Here is a 22559-nt window from a genome sequence, read left to right on the forward strand (position 1 = left end):
GGAAATAATCATGTATTTATAATAATAGAACATTAAACAGCTCATATGCCAAGCATTAATCAATAAACTAAACGATACCAAGAAAAGGGGTTGGTACTGAAAGCCAGAGAAGATACTGTGTATCTTCTCAGGTTACTAAGTGCCACTCCATCTCGAATTTACTGGTCTTACTTTCTCTAGATTCTCAGAACTCAGCTTCTTTCTGGAGCGAATGTCCATTGCCTCCCTTGTCTAGTGGAATTATATGGTATCTCTCCCCACTCTCCCTCCATCTCTTGAGTGATATAATCTGCAAAGTGGCTTCTTGATTGAGACTACTATTTTGAATCACAAGCCGTAAACTATTTCACATTGTGATCATAAGTTAAAAATAAAAAGATCTTAAATATTAAAAAAAATGCAAAAAAGTAATGACCTCACAGCATTTGGCCAGATTGTCACACTTTATCAAAGCTGCTATTTTCATAGTTTTGTTTTGTTTTTTTACAGCTCTAATTTTTTTTTGAGAAGATTTTTCCCCCAGCTTGAATAAAGTACATTCTCCAGTTTCATTTTTATTTATAACTATTTTGTGCCTATTAACTGGTAGTATGAATTTGGCTCTATGGTATATCTGACCATAAACAGCATATTCAAAACGACTACATTTTAGTATGCCATTACTTGACATTGCTTTTTCATTTTAATGCCCTTTCCATATGATGCATTTGCTTTCCAAGGCAGAATTTTTTTTTCATTCCATTTTTGTGTTTAGGTGTGCAGAATTACTAATTGCATATCATGCTGACATTAACCATGCTGCTGAAGGAGGACAAACACCTCTATACCTGGCCTGTAAAAATGGAAATAATGAATGTATTAAACTGTTGTTGGAAGCTGGAACAGACCGAAATGTAAAAACCAGTGTAAGTAAAAATTATCATTATTCTTATTTAATAATAAAAACATCTCTCATTTACGTAAGATATACAGAGTTCTTTCCTAATAACAAGGTGAGTGGTACAAATATTCTTCTTCTCATTTTACGGATGAGAAAATGGAGGCTTAGAGAGGTTTGGTGACTTACTCCAGCTCAGAGATCATTGACATTTCAGAGCAAGGATACCAACCCAGTCTGTCTGATTCCAGGAATGATGCTTTCCCACTGGACCAAATGAGGTTGATATTTGTCATTAAACCACAGCTAGAAAAGGCAGAAATGCTTTCAAATTAGGGAATGCCTTTTTTTTCCCCTTGGATTTATAAAAATTTTTCCCTATAAGACAAAAATTTGTATTTCTTTCTAGAACTTGTTAAGGTCAGTGATTAAATTATATGGGATAGTAAGCTTGTAATAACTAACATTTATATAATTTTCACTATGTACCTGGTTCTGTGTTAAGCACTTTACAATTATTCTTTCATTTGATCTTTAAAACAACTCTAGGAGCTAGATAGCTAGAAAATAGAGGTGAAGGGATTTCCCAAGGGTCAGGAAGTTAGTAAGTGTCTGATGTTGGATTTGAACTCAGATCTTTCTGACTCCAAGCCTACCAGTGTATTTAGTATACCGCTTAGCTGCCCCTGGGATGTGTATGATGAGACTTCTTGGGTTGTAGGTTGATCGATATACCAGTGCTCCCCTTTACCAAGAGCTTATTTAAGGCAATATGTCTTAGATGCATCAGTATTAGGAGGATGTCTTTGTGCCAAACAATTTCAAGTCAGAAAATATTTATTAGATACCTACTATGTGCAAAGCAATGTACACAAAGATTAAACAACAGTAGCTCCCTCCCTTAAGAAATCTATAGTCTAGGGCAGTGATGGGCAAACTTTTTAAAGAGGGGGCCAAAGGAAAGGAAATGCTCATCTGTCAGTCTGTTTCTAAGGCAGCTCTTTTGAAATTTCATTGTATTGTATTCGTCAGATTAGGAATAATGTCGCATTGCCTAATAGAACATCTCAGGGGGCCACATCTGACCCGTGGGGCATAGTTTGCCCATCAATGTAGGGAGCAGTTAGGTGACTCGCTGGATAAAGAAGCCAGCCCTGGAAACAGAAGGAGGTCCTGAATTCAAATGTGGTCTCAGAATCATCCTAGCTATGTGATTCTGAGCAAGTCTCTTAACCCTCATTACCTAGCCCTTCTCATCCTTCTGCCTTAGAACCAAGACATAGTATTGATTCTAAGATGGGAGCTAAGGGTTTTAAGAAAAAAGAAACCTGCAGTAGAGTGGGTTCATCAAACTATGAAATAAGGTAGAATATAATAGAAACAAAGAAAAGATGCATAGTGTGTTGTTTTTTTCTTAATTGTTTTAAGAAAATTCAGTGGAAGAATGGTCCCCCTCACTTGGAGAAATAGGGAAGATTTCATGAAGGAGCTGACCTTTGCTTTCTCTTGAAGGAAGAGAAGATAGAGAGGAGGGAAGGGGAGGGATGATTTCCAGGAAGGAGGGATAACTTCCTGAATGCACAAAGGAAAAAGGAGGCAAGATGAGCTTGGTTTGTCAACATTCACCAAAAAAACGAGAATAACTCGGGTGGTATGTCACTTCAAGAAAAAAAACATAATTTCATGATATTTAAGGTTTAAATAACAAAAATGTAAAATTATAGTATATAATTGTATTTAATAAACCAAAATAGGTAAATTAACATAGGTAGAATTGTCATCTATAGTGCACAGAGTGTCTATACTACACTACAGCAAATTTTTCATCCTTGGCATGCGACCCCGTACTTCTCTGTATGTGGCTGCATGTCATTGAAAATGGCACGTGTGTTAGTGCTGACATGCGTGTCATAGGTTTGCCATCATAGCACTAGCAGCTACTAGAAGTTCACTTTCACAGGAAGGAAAAGTACAGAAAGTATGTGAAATAAGCCTGGAATTATTGCTTGGAGAGAGAGCCTGAAAAAAGTACATAAATGTTAGCTTTGGGATTTTGTTCTTGGCCCCAAGGAAAACCAAGGGTACAATGAATGAATGTAGTATAAAATAGTTATGGTACTGGGTATAAAGTTGAGAAGACCTAGATTCAAATCCTGTTACAGACACTTACTAGATTGAGACCTTGGGCAAATTATTTATTCTCTCTGGGCCTCAATTTCCTTTTTTTGTAAAGTGAGAGAAGTAGACTCAATAGTCTCTCATATCCCTTCCAGCTCTAAATCTATGATCCTGTGATTTTAAGAGGTCTTGCAGGTACATTTGGGAGATTATTTCGGTTATTGTGTCTATAAAGAATGAACTAAGGAAAGGGAGGCTAATTAGGAAACTATTTTAATAGTACAAGTGATGAGGCCCTAAACTAATGATATAGCAGTGGGAAGTGTGGAGTGGAGCAGAGATGAGACATTCAAGATAGAACTAGCAGGTCCTGACAATTGATTGAATGTGGGAAGTAAGGGAGGAAGAAGAGTCCAAGATGATTATACGGTATCAAACCTAAGTTAATGGGAAGTGGGTATGCTAGGGAGAGAAGTCAGGGCTGAATGTCACCCATCTGCACATATATCCCCTTGTCACATTTTCTGTAGATTTCCTTCACTAGGGACATCTAGAATTTGGGTGCTTTTACTTTTTTCATTTAATTCTTTTTCTTTTGTAACCTAGTCTGTGACATTTACTTCAGAGGGTATTAGCCATTTGATATTTATATTAAATTTTGTGATAATCTATATGAAAAAATAAATACTATCAAGTTTTCTTAGTTTGGGATGGGTAGACAGTCACATAAGTTATTAATGAGCTGTTGGGAAACTTGAAAGTATGGAAGATCATACATCCAGAAAGAGAGAGAGAGAGAGAGAGAGATATGAGACAGTGCAGAAAATGGGGCAGAAGGGAACATCGAATTCTTACTTTGGCCTTTTAATATAGGACATCAAAGGAGATTGCAAGATGGAATATTTTTCTAGGAGGAGTTGTGTTATCTTTGATATGGTAATTCAAGGAAGACTTAAGATTTATACCTTTTTTTAAAGTGTGTATGAAGAAGGATTGATCTCTCCTCTCCCCAGAACATCTTATCTTTCTATAAATCTTGAGGGTTTACAAAGCGCTTGGAAGACATTGTTTCATTTATATAACAACACTGCCAATGGGTCAATACTGTAGATATAATTGACATTTTATATGCAGAAAAGGAAACTGAGTCTCAAGAAAATGACACAACTTAACTATAATTGTGGAGGACTTGAGGCCATGTTGCCCCAGATGCCCAGGACGCTGCTCTTTCCACAAAGTGCATTGCTGAAAATGGTATTAGCAATTTGACCAAGACTGAGTCCTGAGATTTTATTAAGTTGTCTGGAGCATGAAGGATGTTGATTCATTTATTTAGTCTCCCTCCTGCTTTGGCCTTTTCTTATCTACCAACTAAATATAAGATTAGTAGCTAAAAGGACAAGGAGAAGTAAAACATTTTGAGTTTTTATTAACAAGCATTTATTAATCACCTCATGTGCTGTACTGGGTGGCACAAGAGTGTTGGGCTTAGAGTCAGGAAGACTCATCTTCAAATCTGGCATCATGTACTTACTTAGCTGTGTGACCCTGAGCAAGTCATTTAACCTTGTTTGTCTCAGTTTCCTCATTTGTAGAATGAGATGGAAAAGGAAATGACAAACCACTCCATTCTCCTTGCCAAAAAAAAAAAAAAAACCAACCCAATATATGGGGTTACAAAGAGTCAGATATGCCTGAAAACAAACAACAAAGTTGTACAGGATATTACCGATTTAAAAATTTTTTAGAAAGAGCTATTTCCTTTCCTGAAAGAAGTTACATTCTATTGGGTGAATGGGGCGGGATGAAGGGAGAATATAAGATATTCCCAGATAAATAATAACAAAATATTGTGAATGAAAAGGTAAAGATGAATCACAGCCTCTTAAAACCTTGGAAGGGGCCTTAGTGGTCAGCAAATCTAATCTATACCAGAATAGAAATCTCCTGCTTAAAGACATTCAGAGATAGAGAACTCACTCCTTTTTTAAGCAGCTTTTTCTGCTGGTTTATAGCTCTCATTTTAGGGGGCTTTTCCTTATGTTAAAAATATGTAATATATATATATATACATACACATATAATATATATATACAAAAAGTATATGCTCTTTGCAACATCCATTCATTGCTTCTCATTCAGCCTTTTAAGGCAAAATAAAATCAGCCAAGTCCTTCTTGACTATTCTTCAAATATCCAAAGACAGTCATCATGAGCCCCTCACCATACATACACATTTAGCATCTTTTTTCAAGCTAACCTTCCACAGTTGCTTCAATTGCTCCTTATGCTCCTGGTTTCCAAACCCTTTACCATCCTGGTTGCCATTTGCAAGTGTTCATGGCTCTCAAAACAACACAATTCAGCAATGTTCATTCATATCTGTTGCTCTCTTGTGAGTTAATTTTTTTCTCTACATGGGTAGACTATTCCCTTAAATTCTAGCACACTATGTCAAAGGTTCTTCTTATTTAGAGTGTTGTGTGAAAGCAATCCCATCCCTGTCCCCAGGAGCTTAGAGCTTCACATGGAAGGTGTATGATCTTATATGGATGCCCTCTCAATCAGTAAAATAAGACCAGAACCCATGAGGAGGACACCTTTATTGTCCACATCCTTTCCTCAAGCTTCCATAGAGGGTCCACCTCCTGTGCTCCTAGGGGCCTTTACCTAAGCCTTTTACCATTTTGTGCATACAACTTAAATATATGGATGATCTGACTGTCATCCTTTATTTTTACGGTGATGCCATGTCCTGATCTTGTCATACATGCCTTGATGAAATATTTTGTTCTGGTTCTCACATGCAAATATCATTAACAATATGATGCATCTCTTGTTTGCCCTTTTGGCAGCCTAAATTTTCAAACGTGAAATTTGACATTACGTGGCAAATCCAATTTATGTAAATATGTACACATATAAGTCAAATGCCTTGGAACCTTACAATAAAGTTATCCTTGGGGTTCATTTCTTGTCACTACTATTTATAGAGGGGTCTAACTTATAATGATGGAGTTATTTTCACATATGAGTAAATGATACAAATATCTCTTGTGTAGAACCTGATAATCCAACCTTAATACCAAATATTACTTTTTAAATAGGGTGAGATTCCAGTATGCCATATATACCATACACTAGACAAAAACTGTGTCAGAAAATTCCTCTGCTCATTGGGTTGTTCTCTAATAGACCTCTGTCTGAATTTGAAATAGTAGAAAACATATCTGAGCAGCAAGAAGTAGTACTAACCAAGTGAAATCACTTTCCTTCAGCCCTTGCAGCTAGACATGATTGGAACTTGTTCTTTTTCCAGCTTGCAAACTCATTGTAAAAGCTCATTAAAGGTGAAATTGGAGCAAGACTATAAATAAATAATATGATACACTGTTTTATAAATTTTCTCCTCCTTGGATTTTTGTTTGCAGGATGGTTGGACCCCAATTCATGCTGCTGTGGATTCTGGCAATGTGGACAGTCTGAAGCTCCTTATGTACTATGGGGTAACTGATAATGGAAACCTTATGAGTGATATGGAGCTGGATTCAGGCTTTTTTGACTTGGATTGCAGAGAGAAGAATCCTGACTATAGAGCCAAGCCTATTGTTCCTACAGATCTCATCAACCATGCTGACAAAGAAGGCTGGACTGCTGCCCACATAGCCGCATCAAAAGGTCTTAAGGTGTGATCATTTAAGCCAACTTCTCTTAGACTCAAATGACTCTTTGGGGATAAAATATTTCTACATGTTTATATTGAATAATTGGAGAGGCTGTTTTTGCAGGTGACCTTAAAGAGTTAAATTTCCCTTTTTGGTATCTAAGAGACATTTATGGAGGTGGGAGCATGGAGGAAAAGGAATAAGAAAGAAAACCCTTCCTAAAATCTCTTAGAATTTGTTGGTAGAGTTTTCATTAGGTGTGTGACGTGTTTGGAAATACTTCTTAGTGTTCATTTGTCAGAAAAACATCCGAATCAGACTGAGGTTGCTTTTTTAAAATTGAGATTACTGACAATGGGGTTATAATATGGCCAAATAGAAACATTACACTTGGGTTGGAGGGTTGTATTTTTCTTCCTTCTCATTCCATCTACTCCTTGGTCTTTTGATTCTAAGCACAGTTATATACATTTAGTGGGATTCAGTAAAAATGTGAATGATCTTTTCCCAGTTGACTGGGTAATATTATAGGAAGTTCCATGAAAGGAAATCAGAGGCTATCTTAAGTATTGATATAGTTTGGCACTAGGTTGCGTGACGATTAGAGTCAGACAGACAAGTTTAAATATGACCTCAGACACTTATAGCTTTAAGTCACTTAACCCTGTTTGCCTCAGTTTCCTCATCTATAAAATGAGTTGGAGAAGAAAATGGCAAACCACTCCAGTATCTTTGCCAAGAAAATCCCAAATGGGGTCACAAAGAGTCAGATACAACAGAAACAACTAAATAGATTGTTGGACAACAGTCCATTCTTTAATCATTCTTGAAGATCAAAATCATAAAAGTGGTAGATAGTAAATACCCCCCAAGTTAAATGTAAAATAATTTCACCACACAAATGACCGAAGATCCAAGTGGAGAGGATTAGTAGCAGAATGCATTCTTATTCCCTGGGGAAGATCAATTCTACCCTCACAAATCTATGAATACTCCTTCATTAGGAGGTTAATGTACTAGTAGTCACAAAGGCACAACAACTATTGTTGTTCAGTTGTTTCTGTCACAGCTGACTCTTCCTGGGTTTTCTTGGCAAAGATAAGTAGTTTGCATTTCCTTCTCCAGTTCATTTTATAGATAGGGAAACTAAGGCAAACAAGGTTTTACCTTACTTGCCCAGAGCCACATAGCTAGTAATTCTCTGAGGTCAGATTTGAACTAAGGGGAGAAGAATCTTCCTGATTTCAGGCTTGGCACTCTCTCCACTGCACCACCTAGCTCTCCATTGTCACAGAAATATTCAAATGGTGATAAAGAACAACTCTTTTATTGTGAAATATTCCTCCTTCGAAAATAGAAATTCTTATTTGCTGGGGATGGGGCTGTAGGAGGTGGTCCTAAACCCTTTCCCCAGCCTGCTGAAACCAATGGGCCCTTTCTCAGAACAATGTGCACAGAATTATAAAATACATCTATCTTGTAATAATTATGTAGCAGAATTTTGTAAGAGAGAGAGGGGAAATATAAATGGTGGAATCTGAAGACTTTATGGCATAAAACTTTAAAATAACATAGGACTTCAATTGGTAGCAACCTTAGTGATCATTTCAGATATGAAAAAGGTAAAGCCCCAAAATGTTCTAACTTGCCTGTGATGATGACAGTTAGTGGCAGAGTTGAGGTTTAAAACTTGACTTTTCAGTTACTAATTCCATGGCTTCTCACTGCCTTCCATGTTAATTTATACCCTTAGGGAAAAGTATAAACACTTTTTCCCTTAGAAAAAAATTCAGACCAGTTTGAGATAAGGAAGCTCCATCAGCATAAGAATAATTTATCTAGAACTCTGCTACTCTTCTTGAAAAAAAAATCTTACATTTCTGACTGGGCATAACTAAAATATTTTAGTTTGATAACATCAGCAAGTTGAAACTTTATTCTCTTATGTAGTATGCTTCTTTCATAGCCATCACTTTTCATGGTGCAAACCCAAGAACCGGTTTTTAGGGTGATTTAGTCTCTAGTTATCCTCTTCTCCTCTTAAGACATTGTTTGCCCTTCTTGGTATAAAGCTATGTATATCCATGATAATATGATATTTGGTTATATAAATACTCATAATATCTGGACTATTGTTACTTTAGAGAGATTCCTGATCTGATAATAAAATTTTTCACTTCACTTTGAGTCATTCAGCATAAATGGAAAAGAAGCATAGTTGTATGATTATATGCTTAATTACCAGTACTCTGGTATATCCTTCCTAGCATAGGAAGCAGATTGGGCAGATGTGTTAGAGTTTTAACTTCTCCCTTGAGGTAGTTAGGGTATATTCTGTTCTGTCTGATTTGCTGATAGTTTCCTGATGTTGAACCATAGAGTAGAATCCTCTAGATTCTAGTTTGCCAAATTCCCTTGTATCTTTGCAGTTTTAGGCCCTCATTCTTCTAAATCCTCAGAGGCATGGTAGGCAGCACAATGGACTTGGAGTTAGGAACTAATGAGTTCTAATCTAGCCTCAGATGTCTACTAACTGTGTGACCTGAGACAGGGCAAGTCACGTCTCCTCAGTTATCAAGATGAAAATAAGAATGGCACCTATCTTCTAGAATTGTTTTGGGAATCAAATATGGTATTTGTAAGTCATCTATCATAGGAGTTGGCACAAAATAGGCTTCTTTTCTTCCTTCCTTTTTCTCTCCCTACCTCCCTCCCTCGTTCCTTCCTTCCTTCCTTCCTTCCTTCCTTCCTTCCTTCCTTCCTTCCTTCCTTCCTTCCTTCCTTCCTTCCTTCTTTCCTTCCTTCTCTTCCCCCTCATTTCATCACACACTCTTCTAAACCCTTTCTCTTTTTTTAGATTTTCCTAACAATTTTTTAAAATGCCCCCATCTCTGAACACGTTCCATACCTTTTGCTATTCTTTAACTTCATTACTCAGCCATGCCCCCACAGGTACTCTTCTCAATTCAATAATCTTTTATCACTCCATTGCAGAGATACAACTTTTCACTCTTGTGGTTTCAGTTAGCTGCTCAATGCTAACGATACCCAGATCTTCATCTCTAGAACTAAGAGCAGATTCCAACACCAAACTTACATTTCCATTTGCCCAAGGGGAACTCTAGGCTTCCACTCAATATGCCCCCAAAAGTTATCATTTTTCAAACCCCTACTCAACAATGCAGAGCCTTTCTATCACTTCCAGTTTCTTCTCCCTTCAACTTATCCTAAGATCCATAGACATTGCTTTTGTCATGATGCTTTTCTGTATCAGAACCAGCTTCTGGCACCTTGTCTTACATAGCTCAACTAGTGCTCAATAGGTGTTTTTTGAATTAAGCCTATTGTTCCCTGTTTCCTGGTGTACTAAGTCCATACTTTTCTGTGTGATCTTCAAAATCCTTTATAATTTGTCCCCATCCTATCTTTTCTTTTTTAAATTTAAATGTATTTATTTACTTTGTCACATTAAAATTCACAAGTAACTTCCTCCTTCCCACCCTAAAGACAACATCATTTGACAAAAAGATATTTGCATATATAAAACTATGTCTTACTTATTTCTTTTTATCATATCTTTCTCAAGAGGTGGACATACACAAGTCATCCTTCAAACAATATTTCAGTTGTTATATATAATGTTCTCTTGGATCTGCTCATTTCATTTCATGTAGGTCTTCCCATAGATTTTTTCCCCAAAATTAACTTATTTGTCATTTTATACATCATAGCACAATCATTGTAACCATGTCACAATCATTTAACCATTCCCCAGTTGATAGTTCTCACCTCAATTTTTAGTTCTTTGCCACTATAAAGAAAGTTGTCGTAAATATTTTAGGATCTTTTCTTTTTCCGTTGATTACCTTAAGAAATAAATGTAATAGTGGTATTGCAAGGTTTAAAAAATAGGCATTATTTTATAATTCTTTGGGTATAATGCCAGATTACTCAACAAAATGGTTAGATTAGTTCACAGTTCCACTAACAGTGTACTAGTATGCCCATTTTTCTATACCCTATCGAGCATTTGTCATTGTGCCCTTTTATTATTTTAATCAATCTAATAGGTGTCAGATGATATCTCAAAGTTGTTTTGATTTTTCATTTCATTAATTAATGCTTTAGAGCATTTTTTCATATAGTTATATATAACTTTGATTTCTTTATCCAAAAACTATTTGTATCTAATTAAACTATCTTATCTAAACTTATTTCACACTACCTCATATTGTGGATAATGAGCTCTACCAGGAGTCAAAAAAACTGAGTTAAAATCCTCAGATTCTCACTAGCTGTGTGACCCTGGGCAAGTCACTTAATCTCTTTGTCCCTCAATTTCCTCATATGTAAAAGTGAGAATAATAATAGCTACCTTCCAGTGCAGTTGTGAGAATAACATGAAATGGTAACAATTAAGGCTTAGTCATTATTATTATTAATATCATCATCACTATGCTTCCTTCTTAAATATAAATTATTTTTTGGCTAACACATAGCAGCTTGTACTACCTGTCATTGGTAGTAATCCCCAAAAGAACAACTTTAAACACATCTGTGTTGCAAAAGAGAAAGAGAAAAAAGGAGAAAGAAAGAAAAAAAAAGAAAAAAATTCTACATTTTATATCTGTATTTTAAAAAAGGCTTTTAGGCTTGTTGTGTTCATTACCATATCCATTCCTTTGCATGATATTCTTTCACCACTTGGGAAGATACTTCTTTCCTATCTGTCCATTGAAATCCTATCTGTAATTCAAATGCTGCCTCTCCTATGTACCTTCATCAACTACTTCTATTGTATGTGACTTGTATGGAACTCCTGTATTTTTGTCTGTTTTATGTGTTAGCATTGCTTTCCAAACTAGATCATAATCCTTTGAGGATAAAAGAATACCCTGTGAGATGCTTGGTTTTTTAAAAACCCTTACCTTATGCCTTAGAATCAATTCTATGGGCTAGGCAATTGGGGGTTAAGTGACTTGCCCAGGGTCACACAGCTAGGAAGTGTCTGAGGCCAGATTTTAACCTAGGACCTCCCATCTCTAGGCTTGGCTCTCAATCTACTGAGCCACTTAGCTGGTACGTGTTTATGTATCCTATAGAGTCAGGAGAGTATGTTAGTCCAATGTCAATCAAGAAATATTTGTTTGAGCACTTACTAGTCCTTAGCAGGTTCTTGATAGATGACAGTTGATGGCAATAATGTCTGTATATGTGGATGTGTTTTCCCACTGTCCCTGCCCTCAAAGAACTTAGATTCTAGTGGTGGAGACAGCATTTTACTAGAAGGCTCATAAAAGATAAATACAAAGCAGAGAAAATATAACCTTAGGGGGAAGGCTGTAGCTGCTGAGTGAGATCAAGTATCCCTCTCTGACTGTTTCTCAGCCTGTGATGATATCTCCTGAGTCTACTAGAATTTCATAAAAAGTGAAGTTAACCATTTTGGAACTCAAAGATTTTAGGATCTTCATAGAGAGAAGCATCTTCCATTTTGAAAGGATGCCACTCAGATCGATCTTCAGCATTATATGTTTAGTAAGCAGATACCTTATAAGACAGACAGAATTCAGATAAATGATGGGAGTGCCCAACTAATTCAATAAGACAGAGTTTATGCCCTTCATGAGTACAGCCAGTGTCTTTTGTTTCCAAATCTGTTGTAGCTCTTCTCCAGAAGACATGGCAATGTGAATGAAGCACAGTAGTTGGGTTTTATCTAACAAATGTAGATCTTTTTAGAGCAATTGTATAGAGAGCTGCTATGAGTCAGGCAGTGGGGTCCCATTGTAGTAAAGGTGGATGCCGCTGCCCCCAGCTTTCAACTTGGCATTGAGAATAGAATGGAATCTCTGCTGGCTTTCTTCACTTGAGTTTTCTCACAAATGAATTAGAAAGTATTCTGCTTAATCTTTATTTTATTTTTAATTGTTCAAAACTTGAGAGATTTTCTTGTGAAATTCATTTGACCCAATAATTCACAGCCCAGTGAGGTACTTTTTATCTTATCACCTCCAGCCTTTGCTGGCATTGACTAATTCCACATATTTTGGCAAGCTAGAAACGAAAGATCCTCCCGGTAATTTCCTGCAAGCAACTGGCATTCTTCTTGGGAATATCGCTCAAGTTTATTTCCTAAAACTAGCAAATAATAGAGCTCTTCTCATTCCAGAACTGCCTAGAAATCTTGTGTAGCCATGGTGGACTTGAGGCGGAAAAGAGAGATAAGTGCAATCGGACTGTGCATGATGTTGCTACTGATGACTGCAAACATCTCCTAGAAAACTTGAGTGAGTGACACTTTATAGCTCTCTCAAACAATGAAATATTTGCAATCCTGAAGTCTGGGAGAAGAGTGGAAAGGATATTGATTTAACCGCAGTTTTCTCATTAGCCTCTAAATGCCTAAATAGGTTGTTTGAACTCTTAAGTAATACAAAACTATTTCATTGATTTTTAAATAAATTTGCTCTCTGTTTTGAAATTATAAAGTGACCCTATTAAAATAAATTCCTGCCATTCATGCAGGTTGGGTATTTTTTTTCAATTCAATAGTCTGAAAACTTATATCTGTTTAAGAAACTACTACTCCTTATTTCTTCTTTCTACCCAGATTTCTTAATAAATGTTTGGATCTGTAGTGTGACAGCAGTGATGCCTTAGCCCAGTGGTTCCCCAATTTTTTTGACCTACCGCCCCCTTTCCAGAAAAAATATTACTTAGCCCCCTGGAAATTAAATTTTTAAAATTGTAATAGCAATTAATAGGAAAGATAAATGCACCTGTGACCATCACCACTCTCCTGGATAGCTGCAACACCCACCAGGGGGTGGTAGCACCCACTTGGGAATCACTGCCTTAGCCATTGGCTCACTGAATGATCTTGGGTAAGTTGCTTCTCTTGGCCTTAGTTTCCTCATCTTTAGACTGAAAGAGTTGTAATAGATAATCTCTAAAGTCCCTAACAGGAGGACTACATTAGGGAACAGAGGCAATTAGTCTCATTGTGAAACCCCCTCCATCGGTGTACCACATAACCAATCTTTGAATTAGTAGAATACGTCCTCAGAAATTACTTTCATAGGTGAGAAGTTAAGTGAGTTGGCCAGGGTCTCTTAACCCTCAATATGTATTTGGTTAATTATTTTAATTATGTAATTGATTTTTAATATTTATTTAGGCTCTTTTGTACCAGCATTATTTTTGCATAGCAATACCTGGTTATTGCTAGATTTTGTATTGTTTTTCTTTTATCTACACAGAGTGGAAGAAGATCTTAATCTTTTGAAATTGCCCTCCTAATATATGTCATTTCCCCATCAATCATAAGTAACTGTAATTTTCCACTAATGTCTTCATCTAGCAGCAGCCCAAACTAATAATCTTGGGTTTTAATTTCACCCTCATAGGTTTTTATTCTTTTGTTCTTTTAGGGAGTGAGAGATGAGATCAAACATATTTAAACTGTTAAGGGTATAGCTCAACAAAGTGATGCAAAATGAAGAAGCACATTCAAAAGTAAATATCTGTAGAAGTCATAATCATATAAATAACCACAATGACTAACAAAAATCTATAAAACAGTCAGAAAATAAGAGGGAAAGAAAGGCATACTAGCAGATTAGGTGAGTTCAATATTACTATGTCAAAGTTAATTTTCACATTTTCATTAAGCTAAAAATGCTGAGAGTTTGATTTTAAATATAGTTTCAAAAACTTTTTGTGTTTTTCAGTTTATATTTTGATGTTAAGAGTATAATAAAACAATTCAAGAAAAGACTTTATTATTAAAGCTAAATGGCATGGACTACACAAGAACAAAATACATTTCTGGGGGACTAATAATAGGAAGAGAATGCTAGGTTCTCTTAAAATTCTTCGTTTTGCTATCAGAACAATTTTCCTTAAAATGTTTTTGAAAACTAGATTTCTAGGTCCTACACATTTATGTCATTGTTCATTTTTAGAAGGTGAGTCAGCCTTTTATATAAATAGAAACCTCTATTCAGAAGCAATGATTCTCTATTCATATATCAGCTTTTTAGAAAGTGTAGTCTTAAGCTCACCTAAGAAAGAAACTGAAAAACAAAGAAACCAGCATTTCATTATTTAAGAACTTCTTCTTGATACCTTAAAAATTCATTATTTAAATTATGCCATGTGGAAATAAATTAAGTCAGTATGTATTCACTGAGCACTCCCCATGTGCATTGTACTCTGATGGGAGAGAATTACAAAGGAAAAGCAAAAGGTAGGAAACTTTGAACCTCAAAACATAGAATCCTTTTGGGAATAATCAACACACACACACACACACACACACACACACACACACACACAAACAACAACAAAAGCCTAAGGCAAACACCAGTCAGCATGTAGCACACAATACATTTTTAAAAAATTAAGAGGGAGGAGATGTGGAGACAGGCATTGATCCTAGGTTATGGTAGAGTGGATCTAGGAAAATTTCCTGAGGGAAGTGGGTTTTGAATGAGGTCATCTAAATGGGTCACTGGAACAGAGGAGAAAGTAAATTCTGAGTAAGGAAACAAAAGTGAAGGAAGGAAGCTGTTCCCTAGTTGTTGATATGGAAGGTAGCAAGAGATTTAGCTTATGTAAGAGAAAGGGGTGTTGCAGAAGAATAATAAGGGATCAGAGCTCAGAACAGCTAGAGAGAACAACTGATGGAAGAGTGAGAATTGCAGGTTTAAAATCCTAGATTTAGAATGATCAGCAAAAGAAAGCCATTGTAGATTATTGAGCAGGGGGAAGATATGACAAAGATGGTGTTTGAAAAAAAAATATTTAGGCACTCTAATGGGGAAGAAATGGGAAAGAGATTGAAAGCAAAGAGATTGATCAAGAAACTATTATTAGCAATTTGGGTATTAAGATTATAGAGAGTTCAGTTTAGAGGGTAAAGTGAAAAAAAAAGAGCAAATCTAGGAGGAAAAACTGCATAAATAATGGCTCTGGCTAAGGCAAGAAAGGAGTCAGATGAGTCTCTAAATTTATAAGCCTTTGAAATCAGAGAGATGAGTATTAATAGAAAAAATAAGGAATATGAAATTGTGAAAGATGATCAGCTTTGGATATATTGGCAAGATATCCATATGTAGATTTTTAACAGCACAATCAATCTATAAACATTTCTTAAGCATTTTCTATATGCCAAACATTGTGCTAAAAGCTGGAGATATCAAAAGAGGCAAAAGACATCCTTGCCCTAAGGGAGTTGACACGTAAACAAATATATGCAAAGCAAGCTATGTCCAAGATAAATATGAGATAATTATTGGGGGAAGCTACTAGAATTAAGAGGGTTTGGGGATAACAAAGAGGGGTTGAAATAACAGAGAACACCATAAAAAGAGGCAGAAAACCTGGGTCCTGGTCACCTTCCTCTATTTCTGTGAATTCTTGGCCAATGTTATCTGTCTGAACATGAAGACATGTGCTAGATTATTTTCTGATACCCCTTCTGGCTTTCTAAGATCAATGATTTTGTTAACTGGGATGAGAGCAAAATGATGAAGATGAGAATATAGATGAAAGTGATCTCTATATAGGTGATAGTGTGATCCTACAGATTTAAGCTTAGAAATAACTAGAGAGAAAGGCAGAGTTAAAGGAAAGTTGGCAATCACAGTACATACAGCTCCACATAAAATTAACTGAATGGTAGTTAAAACCTTCTGATAGTTACAATGATTTTGGAATAATAAATTTTATTAAGAATCTTACTTAATCTTTTTTTTTTTGCTGCTGTTTCTTTCCCTCGTATTTTTATCTTTAAATTCTCTGATTGTCTTAACAGATGCTCTTAAAATACCCTTAAGGATTTCAATTAGTGAACAACAGCCAGCCAACTATGGTCCTGATGATTTTGAAACTGAAAACACAATATGTGCTTTAATTATCCGCAAACAGACATCGTGGGATGATCTTTCAAAAGCAATGAGTCAAGCTTTGACAAACCATTTCCAGGCAGTTTCTTCTGATGGATGGAGAAATCCAGAAGACTTGACACTTAATAACACTACTGAATCCAGCATTGGCCTAAATCTGAGCAGCATCCGATCCATCAAACTAGGTATCTAAAGAAAGAAGTTAAATCGGGGGCCTCCTTTGTATCTGTAGGGTATATGCATAGCCATGTCTAATTTGCCAATTAAACTCATTCTACATCATTTTATAAAAGCTGCTGGCTCTGAGGAGCTTGAGCTTGTATAATGTGTCTGCTACATAAAGTCATCTGTTCATATTAAAAATGCTTTTTTGTGCCTCAAATAAGGCTTAAATACTAACACTTGATAAGACTTTGTAGGGTGCTTTTCTAGCTGATTGCAGATTAAATCATTATATTACTGGTGCCATCTTATAAACCTGAGAAAAAAATTCTCAAAATCCAGCTCTGATTTTAGATTTTGAGAAAGTCCAATGGTGGTAGTAGGGTGCTAGAATTGAAGTCAGGAAGACCTGCCTTGGGAGAGCTAGGTGGCCCAATGGATAGAGATCCAGGACTGAAGACAGGAGTCCTGGGTTCAAATATGGTCTCAGGTACTTCTAGCTGTGTGACTCTGGGCAATTTACTTAACCGCAATTGCCTAGATCTTCCTGCTCTTCTCCTTAGAATCAATATCAAATTTAAGACAGAAGATAAGGGTTTAAAAATAAAAAAAAAAGATAATTTGCTTACGAGCACCTTTTTGGAATTGCCTAATCTCTAGTAGAACTATTTACATAGCAGAGTGAATGGTCTTCTTAGCCCTTTAACGCTGGCTATTACCTCTAGCTACAACCATTTTGAGTCATGTTCCATCTGAAATCATGGAGCCTCAATTTTTAGTGCCCCCCCCCATCCAGTAGTGGTTAATGGGGAAGGAAATATAGTGCTTTTTTGTTTGTTATTTTTATTTTTTGAGTTAAATTGTTTTTATTCAAGTTAAATTGTTGTTTAATTGTTCCCAATAAGAACTGAAAATCAAACCGTATCCACAAAGTCTAACAATGAAAATTCTACATTAATTATATACAAAAATACACAACATTACGTGCATCTTGAATTCACTATCTCTGTCCAAAGGTGAGTAATGAAATATAGTGCTTTAAGCATTATCCAAGACTTGAGGTTCTGCCTTACCAATGAATAGTCTTCAGTTATCAAGAATCTGAAGTAGCCAAACAGTGACATTGGTCTTGTTTAGGTGTTTAGGTTTAACCTGGCACTTATTGTAGTTATTTTTGTTTGATTAAAATCAAGATCATTACCTATCCTCAAATATCAAATAGACTTATGAATTTGATTTCATGATGCATAATAATAACAATAATGATGATGATGATAAAAACAATAACAACAATAACATATTTTTCCCTTCAATTTTTTTAACCAGGAAATATATCATGGTCAATAGGCCAGATTTTGCCTCAGTCACCATGGGATTTCATGAGGAAGAATAAAGCTGACCATATAACTGTGTTTTTTTCAGGTAAAGGTTCTTGCCATTGATTCAATGGTTAGAAAATATTTCCTATGCGACTCTTTTTGTAGTAATTTGTTAATCAAAAAGCATTCATTAATTGCCAGTTTGCACTAGGAACTAACTGGGGATTCAAAATACAAAAGTGAGACAAATCCTGTCTGAGGGGAGCTTCCTTTCTACAAGAAGGATTTTAATCTGAATTGTATAATAATTGTATCATGTTTTTGTGCTTCTGCTATGGAAAAGGAGAATCTGAGATATGTAATTAAAACAAGTTTAAAAAAAGTCACAGTCTTAAGGCCTGAGATGGCACTACATTCTTTAGTTTCTGATTCCTGTAAAATCTCTCCTTCATTTGGGATAATTAGAGGAAGGCCTTTAGGATTTAGTGAAGAAAGGATCATAGAAGATATTCTTAGAAATACCATTTGTGGCTACCTCTTAAGTATGTAACATGTTATAAACAAAGAATATAAACTAAGTTAGGTAGTATGTATGTACTCAAGTTAGTAACCTTCCAAATATAATATTTTACAGTATTCTTCACAAGTTAATTTTAAAATACAATCCATAATAATACATCACAGACCATTGGTTTTGTCTGTAACTGTAGACCACGGTATATAGTAGGTACTTGATATCTATTGGTTGTTAAACTTTTATACATTGATTACTTAGACTTTAAAATGAAAGCACATTGATAAAGTCAGTAATTTTTTGAGTCTTCACGTAGCTCTTCATTTCAGGAGGGATTCTTCACTAAGACTTTAAATAGTCAAAAGAATCAGAAATATATTTCATATTCATTCTAAATTTGAAGGGAGGGTTTTACCTGGTGAAATTTTAATATCTATTTTTAATCAACAAATATATATTCTCTAAGATTCCTAATGTGAAATAGAATGGGCACTTAACTCAGGCTTCTAGATTAAGGGGGAAGTACCTTTGTGAAAACCATGAAGAAAGTTTGTGCTGAGCTCCCCATGTGGGTGGCTAATCCTGAACTTGGACCTCCTGGTCAGACAGCACTTTTTGTTATAAAATTAGCATTGTCTGATATAAAGAAGTTAAGTGGCATCATAGAGAGACTGAGTGCTGAACTGTGAATTGGATAACTTGAATTCAAATCTGGGTCTCAGAAACTCACTGATTGTGGGACCCTGGACAAGGAAGTCATACTCTCTTTCCCTCAGTTTACCTAACCTATAAAATGGGTTTCACAGGGTTACTCTGGGGCTTGGACAACATAATGTATATATAAAGAACTCTGTAGACCTTACAACGCTGTATGACGATGATGAAGTTCTTGTGTATTATAGTTACGTAATTGGATTCGGCTCTTGTCATTGGGAAACATTTAAATTTTTATGTGCTTCATCTCTTTTTTTAATAACAATAAAAAATAGATATCTTTGCTCTGCATTATTTTCCAAAGGTCCTCAAGAAGGCTGCCTCAGCAGTGTGACTTATGCATCCATGATCCCTCTCCAGATGCTACAGAACTACCTCCGATTGGTAGGTGTGCGACCTGTTGGCATGTCCATAGTTCCTGTAACCAACATCTGTCGCAGTGTGTTCTCATAAGGAAGAGGTTGTTTGGGATAATAGAAAGCAGCATCTTGGAGAATTAAAGGCTGGTGTTGAATTCCAGCTGACATTTAGTATCTATGAGATCTAAACAAGCCACCTCACATCTTGGAGCCTCAGCTTTCTCCTCTGTAAAATGGTCATAATAAAACTTGCATGACCCACCTCACAGGATTAATTTCAGGAAAGCACTAGATAAATTTTAAAGCATTGTGAAAATGAGAATTAATATTTGTAATTATTATATATGTAAAATGTTAGTGATTATTTTGGATTTTATGTTACAATGTTACAAGGACTCCAAATATTTCTGAACAAAACCTTTCTCTTCTCTCAGGATTTTTTCTAAGAGGCAGATTTATGTCAGGTTTGTACCTGCTATTGCCTGATCAGTCAATAAATATGAAGTGCCTACGATGTGCCAAGCACTGTGCCTTATAAGCTCTGGGGATGCAAAGAAACACAAAAGACAGATCCTACGTCATAATTCAGTGGGTGAGATACATACAAACAAGCAACAGACAGGATAGATTAGAAGAAATCAATAGAAGGAAGGCACTAGAATTAAGAGAAATCAGGAAAGGTTTCCTGAAGAAACTATGGTCATAGAACTTTATTCACAGTGCCTCTCTCTTATAAAGTATACAAATAGGGTCAGAAAGCAGCTAAAAAGAAAAATGTGACCTGTCAAAAATATATCATCATTATTTAGTCATGACCTCCTTTGGGGTTTTCTTGGAAAAAATATTTTTTGCCTTCTCCAGCTCATTTTACAAATGAGGAACTGAGACAAATAGGGGTAAGTGACTTGCACAGGGTCACACAGATACTAAGTGTCTGAGGCCATATTCAAACTCAGGAAAATGAACTTTACTTATTCCATTCCTGGTGCTCTACTGTGCCATCAAGCTGCTTCAAAGAGTGATATTTTAGCTATAATAAGTGTAAAGCAGTGGTTTTGCCTTTTTAAGTTTAGAAGGGACTTGGGGATATTGTTCCCAGTGCTGTGAACTAGAAATGCTGGTTCCTATGACAAATGCAGCTGGAGGACCAAAAAGTGAGAGAATCTCCCAGTGTGTGGCTAGCCAGGTTTGTTCTTATCCTTGAATCCCCAGGATTCAAAAGCCTAGGCTACCAAGGGAGAAACTCACTTCCCATATTACTACTCCACAGTGAGTAAGTCACACTGGTTGACTTTTGTGATTACTCCATATAAATTGTAAGCTTCTTGAAGGCAGGGATCATTTAGTATTTGTCTGCGTATCTCAAGGACGTAAAACAGTGGCTTGCTTAGACAAATTCTCATGAAATGTTTGTTGGATTCTTAGAAGCAAAGATGAGGCTTTAGCTTTTTCTGATGGAGGGCATCTTTCTGCTTGTTTATTTCCTAAACTCTAACTGTTTCAATTTTTCATTGAGGAATTTTATATGAATCCATCATATTTTTGTATCTGTGTATTGTGAGTGGATTTCAAGTAATGAATAAATCAGTTCTTTAAATTAGAATGTCAGACAAGTTTAGAATGAAATTATAAGCTATGAAACATGAAATATTAGGTTTGAATTATCGCACTTTTATTGACTTTGTAAAACGCATTTTCTATTATTATTTTTCAAGCTTACTGGGTCATCAAAACCTGACCCAAATCTTCCTCTTGGACAGAAAAAAATCCTAAGAGAAGAGGAAGGTTTTGTTCAGAAATATTTGGAGTCCTGTAACATTATGAATATAAAATCCAAAATAATCACCAACATTTTATATTCTTTAATAGCATCTATTCTGAAGAAAGTCATTGATTCTAGGGGAAGAAGGGGAAAAAAAACTAAGAATAACATAGTGTTGGTGTTAATCTATTCCTTTTATTCCAGAAGTCAGTTGATTCAGGGAAACTAATTGAAATGTAATCAGATGTTCATGAATAGATTCTAAAGATATCAGATTAAAAGTAATCAGTGCTGATCCTGCCAGCAACTAGCCATATTGCACAGAATAAATGGAAAACACATGCAGTTGTGTTATAGACATAGAAAAATGTCATCAGATAGGTAATGGGACATTTGAATGATAGCAATGAAGCTTTTTAGATGTGATCATTTGTATGGAGAAAGAAGGCAATTTGGGGATGCAATTAAGGCATCCAAATGCTTAATCAAAAGATTCCTGTCCTGGCAGCACAAACTGTTTGTATTCTGTGTGTCTAAAACATGAACTCTCTGGAAGTAATGCGGTAATTATAGATCTGTTCCCTGGTAAGAGAAATGGAATTGAGGATCATTTTTGTTGCAGGAAAATGGCCACCAGTAATTTGAGGACTCTAAGTCAAATCTTGAACAATTTCCAACACACACACACACACACACACACACACACACACATTTTGATAAAAGGGAAGGTGCTGCTCTGTACAACAATTACACTGAATTGAAGAGGGTGTCTGATAATAGGTTGTATGACTTAGTGAGTGTTCTGAAAGTGTACAGCATTTATGTAAACACAAAGGACTTGCTGTTCCTCAATGACCCTTTTATTGAACATTCGAATCGAATGTTGCCTGCCTTCAATGCCAGCCAACCTACAATCTGAGAACAAATGAGGTGTTGAAATTGAAGACATCTTATCTCCGAGATTGGATACCGAGCTGTTATATCATCCCAGCATCAATCTTCAGACTCTGAAAGCACTGTGACAGGATGGCGATAATGAATGGAACACTCTTGTTTTCTGAACTGAGACACTCTCATCAATTCAGATAACAAGGAACCAAGATAAACTAAGCAATATATTTGTAAAACTCAAGGCTAAGCTATTTGGCAAGTCTTGGA

At 35.9% G+C, this 22559-nt stretch overlaps 1 protein-coding gene across 2 annotated transcripts in view; it reads left to right on the plus strand.

Annotated features, from left to right (window-relative positions):
• CTTNBP2 (cortactin binding protein 2) overlaps nucleotides 1-22559 on the plus strand; it is a 191013-nt gene that overhangs the window by 109039 nt on the left and 59415 nt on the right. For both annotated transcript variants that reach the window (XM_044677510.1, XM_044677511.1), the window contains exons 7-12: nucleotides 755-905; nucleotides 6427-6681; nucleotides 12833-12950; nucleotides 16481-16756; nucleotides 18060-18155; nucleotides 19585-19664. In XM_044677510.1, coding sequence (XP_044533445.1) covers nucleotides 755-905; nucleotides 6427-6681; nucleotides 12833-12950; nucleotides 16481-16756; nucleotides 18060-18155; nucleotides 19585-19664 — 976 coding nt within the window. The remainder of the gene's footprint in view (nucleotides 1-754; nucleotides 906-6426; nucleotides 6682-12832; nucleotides 12951-16480; nucleotides 16757-18059; nucleotides 18156-19584; nucleotides 19665-22559) is intronic.

This window comes from Gracilinanus agilis, chromosome 5 (genome assembly GCF_016433145.1).
Source record: "Gracilinanus agilis isolate LMUSP501 chromosome 5, AgileGrace, whole genome shotgun sequence".
Classification (NCBI taxonomy): Eukaryota; Metazoa; Chordata; class Mammalia; order Didelphimorphia; family Didelphidae; genus Gracilinanus; species Gracilinanus agilis.